The sequence below is a fragment of the Trematomus bernacchii genome, unplaced genomic scaffold (genome assembly GCF_902827165.1).
Source record: "Trematomus bernacchii unplaced genomic scaffold, fTreBer1.1, whole genome shotgun sequence".
Taxonomy (NCBI): Eukaryota; Metazoa; Chordata; class Actinopteri; order Perciformes; family Nototheniidae; genus Trematomus; species Trematomus bernacchii.
This window is the reverse complement of record NW_022987802.1, coordinates 768035-773060: the sequence shown is the minus strand read 5'-3', so window position 1 is coordinate 773060 and position 5026 is coordinate 768035. Positions and strand designations below refer to the sequence as shown.

The 5026-nt window shown below is 41.4% G+C and overlaps 1 protein-coding gene across 1 annotated transcript; it reads right to left on the bottom strand.

Moving 5' to 3' along the window:
* Window positions 1-2275: 2275 nt before the first annotated feature.
* Window positions 2276-3087, bottom strand: LOC117498291 (ferritin, lower subunit-like). The gene has a single exon (XM_034150303.1). The coding sequence runs from the start codon at window positions 2990-2992 to the stop codon at window positions 2468-2470; it is 525 nt and encodes a 174-aa protein (XP_034006194.1). The 5' UTR covers window positions 2993-3087; the 3' UTR covers window positions 2276-2467.
* Window positions 3088-5026: the final 1939 nt, after the last annotated feature.

Genomic DNA, 5026 nt, shown 5'->3' with positions numbered 1-5026 from the left:
ACGATAAAACAATAAGACAGCTACTAACTCACCTCCTCCTGTCGGAAGAGGTAGGTCTTTAACTTGTAAGAAATTAAAATCAATGTTTAATGATGTAATTTAGTTTAAACATACAGTAAGCTTAAAACTGTTTTATTGTGAAAACATTTCCGGTTAGCATTCGCCTGTGGCTAACGAGCTTAACTTCCGGTTTTACGTAAATAACAATTAGAGCCGTTAAAATGCATTAAATAAAAAGTCATGAAAGAGATTAAGAGGAGAAAAGGCGTGTGGAGTTATACAAGCCAGACACTACGTCTAAATCCTCTGTTTTACGCGATATCGGACATAGAAGACCGAGGGGGAGGTCCCCCTGCAGCCGCCATTGAAGAGGAGGAGCCAACGGAGGATATATAGATCGGGGGAGAGCATTGTTGGATCTCTCTCCTTCGCTGCAGCTTCGGGACCACAGCTGTGTTGTCCAAACTACCTTCTGTTTGTTCCATTACCGCGCCATTTAATTAAAGTACCCATTTGAACCTTTTGAGAGACTCCATTAGTCTCTTTATTTAAGCTTCTCTCCTGGACGAATACTTCTAATAAACTGCCCCTTAAAAATCTCTATTGAGGCAGAGGTTTTTATTTTCTGGGGGAGTTTGTTCCATAGCCTTGGGGCCACCGCCTCAAAGGCACGGTCCCCCTTAGTCTTTAGCCTGGTTCGGGGCACCCTTAGGAGGCCTTGCTCAGAGGGGCCCGGGTTGTGCTGTGAGGGTGGATCAGGTCATTAATGTAAGCTGGGGCTTGGCCATGGACAGCTCTATATGTGAAAACTAGGACCTTGAATTGGGTTCTGAGATGGACAGGGAGCCAGTGCAGGGCAGAAAGAATCGGAGTGATGTGGCATGTTTGGACCGAGTGAGCAATCTGGCTGCTGCATTTTGGACCTGTTGTAACCGGTTTATTGATGTTTTGTTGAGGCAGGAGAACAGAGCATTACAGTAATCAAGCCGGGATGAAATAAAGTCATGGATAGCCATCTCCAGTTGTGCGTTTGATAGAACCCCCCTGAGCTTGGCAATGTTTCTGAGATGGAAAAAACAGGTACGGGTCAGAGGTTTGATGTGTTTGTCTAGTAGGGCTGTGCATCTTCACTGGTCTCACGATTCGATTCGATTACGATTATCCTGTCAACGATTCGATTCAATTCGATATCCCGATGCATCACGATTCATACCAATGCGTTGCATCCTCAATTTTCTATATTACTGCACATGGCTTCTTTTTCATCAACGCATACATGCAGTAAATACATATGAACTCTCTTTTTATTATTTAGAAAGTGCTTCAGAAATCAATAACATAAATGTCTTGACATTAATTTATAAACCAAAATAAATGAATTGTATAGGTCTAGCCTCCCTATATCTGTGTGTGAAGTTGTTCCATCCTCAAAAACAAAAAACTAATGCTTCTGCAGTCTAGCTGCAGCTTCTAGCTACGGTCTTCTGTTAAAGAGAGGACACTGAATGTCCTGAATGTGGCATCACACACAGGACTTGAGTCTGAACACAGCAGACAACAGGAGTATTTACAATAGCATATACAAACAAAAATAGTGCATGTGGGTGCACACTTACATTCTCTGTCTTACTGTTACATAAATCCCATGAATGTATGAGATTAAGTTAGCTTCATTATATCTCAATCAGTGATTAAGTGAATAATAAAGTTTCTATCGGGTCACTATCAGCCTGTCACTCATTATTTTCAGGGAGGGGGCGGGGCTTGGAGGAACGGAGGAGACGGTGATCGCGGAAGCTTTTTTCCTCCTGCCTTCACAAACTTTACACACGTATATAATAATATCGTCTGAAAATTGCTAGAGGACATTCATACTCTGCAATCCAAGACTTCATTAAATCCACCAAAAACCTGACATGATTGTAACGCGATTATCTTTGAAAAACATAAATCCCAGTGTCTCTGAGCCGCAGCGACACGGAGTGATTCAGAGCGGGTCCTTCTGCTGTTGGTTCTGGACTGGTGTTGTTTTTTTTTTGTTTTTTTGATAGCACAATCTGTCTTTATTCAATGATTTTTGAAATCTTCAACTCTTTGACTCCAATTATTTCAAAATAGTATCAATTTACAAAAACATTTGTGAAGAATAAACCTCCGACACTGGAATGCATGACACATGACATACTTTAAATGAGTATTTTTTAATAACTGAAGAAAAATGTGGTTTTAACACTATATTATTGAGAACTTTGAGAACTTTTTTTCAAGTGTGGTTTTCATGACAAAATGAAGTATTTCTGTTTTTTTAGCTTTACGTTTCTCTTGTGCCATTGGTACAAGAATAAAGTTTGTGCTAATCTGAAAATATTGTATACTTTTCTTAACGGAGAAGAGAGAGACTTTTGCTCTCTTGACACTATGTATCATTTAAAGATGTCAAGCATACTTTACTGTAATGGTTTGACCTTTACAGTGTGTGTTTATCAAAGAGGTATTCTCCCATTGGACCGTGTGTCTCGGACGCAGTGATGCGGATCAGACTGCCAATGTAATTGCCCAGCTTCTTGATGGTGTCGTGGCTGTCTGGGAGGAAGTGCTGCTCGAGGAAGTCACACAGGTGAGGGTCAGTATGGGTGCCAGCTCTGCGGTGCACATCAAGGATACAAGTGTTGAGAACCTTCTGGTAGTCCAGGGAAAAAGACATTGCATCCAGACCACCTCTCCAATCCTCTCTACTTGGTTTAGCAATAGTCTGAAGCAAAATGTGGCCGCCTCTCATGTTCTGATATTCCAGCAGCTTCTCAGCCTGATCCCTCTCTTTCATGGAGCGCTCCAGGAAAAACGTGGAGAATTTAGGCAGGGCAACATCATCCCTGTCAAAATACATCCCCAGAGAAAGGTAGGCGTAGGATGCATTGAGCTTCAGGTTGATTAGTTTGTTGACGTCTCCTTCAGTCTCCGCATGGAAGTTTTGTTTTACCACAGACTGCATTTCTGTCAGTAAAAGTAACGCTACTCCACTTCCCCAGTACTCTGGCTGGCTTTATCTTGTTTACAAAAAAAGAAACAGAGACCCTCCTCTGGCTAACGTTAGCTAGTTAGGTCTTTTCCTGGACTGGTGTTCTTGTGTTGGTGGATAAAGCAGACTGCTCCGTGTTTGGTGTTGCTGTGCCGCTGTCACGTCTGTTCCCTGATCTCTGCGTCACCGACCGATTTGATATTAAAGTGACAGAAAAAAAAAACGTTGTAGTAAAGCCGCGGCCGGAAAATCAGGAAGCAACGTTACTACGCTATAATCGATTATCTTCCGTCACTGCATCGATACCGAATCGTCCACGTCCGCATCGCAATGCATCGTAGAAACGATTATTTTCAACACCCCTATTGTCTAGTAGCATAGACTGATCGAAAGTTACACCAAGGTTTGCCCTAATGTTACCACTGAATGAACCCAGGTGGCTTGCTACCTTAGAGGCGATGTTATCAGCCGCTAAGATCAAGACTTCCGTTTTCGATGCATTGAGCTGTAGGAAGTTGCTTGACATCCACTCCTCAATTGCAGACAGACATGTGATGAGGGTGTTTACATTTTCCATTTTGATGGGTTTGAAAGAGAAATATATCTGGATATCATCTGCGTAGCAGTGATACGAGACACCCTCAAATTGGCTAATTAAGCGGCCCAATGGGCAAAAAGAAGGGGGGCTAAAACAGAGCCCTGGGGCAGGGAGTGCTATGTGATGAGAACGGGCCCACCGCCACGGAGAAACTTCTCCCACTGAGGTACGAGGCAAACCACTGGAGGGATGTGGACAATGAACGTTACCAAAAGTGCAATAAGAGTTTAGCATGTAAGGGCGGTAACACGAGCAATTTGTCGAAACATTTAGCAAAAGTGCACCACATTCAGACGGAGGAATGCAACGTTTTCGACTGTCTTTCTAGTAGCTCTGTAGCTCTATCCACGAGTAACGTTTCCAGCACATTTTCAACAAAGTAACGACATGAGTCCCAATATTAATTGAAAAGCTTTTATTGATTTAGAAAATGTTTTTAATGATTAAAAACATAGTTGTAACTGATTTTAAATGACATGCATCCGCTACGAAAAATAGTCCGTTGTTGATGTTTAGGCTACGTTGCAACGGCAGGTGTTACAGTACAACTAGAGTCATGGCATTCTATTATTTTCGTCACATGAATCCGGGGCGTGTACATTGAGGAGCCATTGTTGACTTACCAGGAAATAAACATTTTGATCGCCTCGTTTCTCGTTTACATTCATCTTTTGCTATATCTGCCTTCATAAGATCACTTTGATGCACATTCAGTACTCATATGTGAGGTTGTGGGTATCGACGCTGTTAGAAAAATATCACTCGACACCAGGTTGAGAATCAATGATCAGGTACTAATTTATTCTTGCAAGAAGGAGCAAAGTTAAATCACATACAAAGGATATGGTTTAACTCCCACACATAGGTATGTTGCTCAAAGGAGCAGCAAAAAACATCAGGCTTATATAGTCCAAAACGAGGTGTCGGGAAGATGGGACAACTGGATGGGTCATCTGCGACTTCTGGACTCCCAGCAATGTGAGATAACAAATATGTGCCTGTCTCCTCAGAATAGAACAACAACCTGAAATGCTCTGCTTTCTGTTATCATAAGGAGGCCGTCTCAGAGCCACACATGATATCAGTGCATTAAAACAACCCAAAGAGTGGAGAAAACAGTATTTCTCCAACATATCCCTCCTGTTTATACCACGGAATAACATAGAACTTGGAAAATACAAATGATTATAAAGCTTAAAAACTCATATACGGGTCATTCTCACGAAACTGACACAATACAATGGCACGAATGATTTTAAATATAAAACATGTGATTTAGTGATATAACAAAATATTATTATAAAGATTATAGTGGTCTCTAATTAGAACATAGAGTAATTTAAACATAGGAAGGAAATATTTTTGTATATTATTGCATTTTTGCCTTGAATTCTCATTACCGCAATGCG

Excerpts from the sequence above, each read along its gene's own strand:
- LOC117498291 (XM_034150303.1), bottom strand. The coding sequence starts at position 2,992 with ATGCAGTCTGTGGTAAAACAAAACTTCCATGCGGAGACTGAAGGAGAC.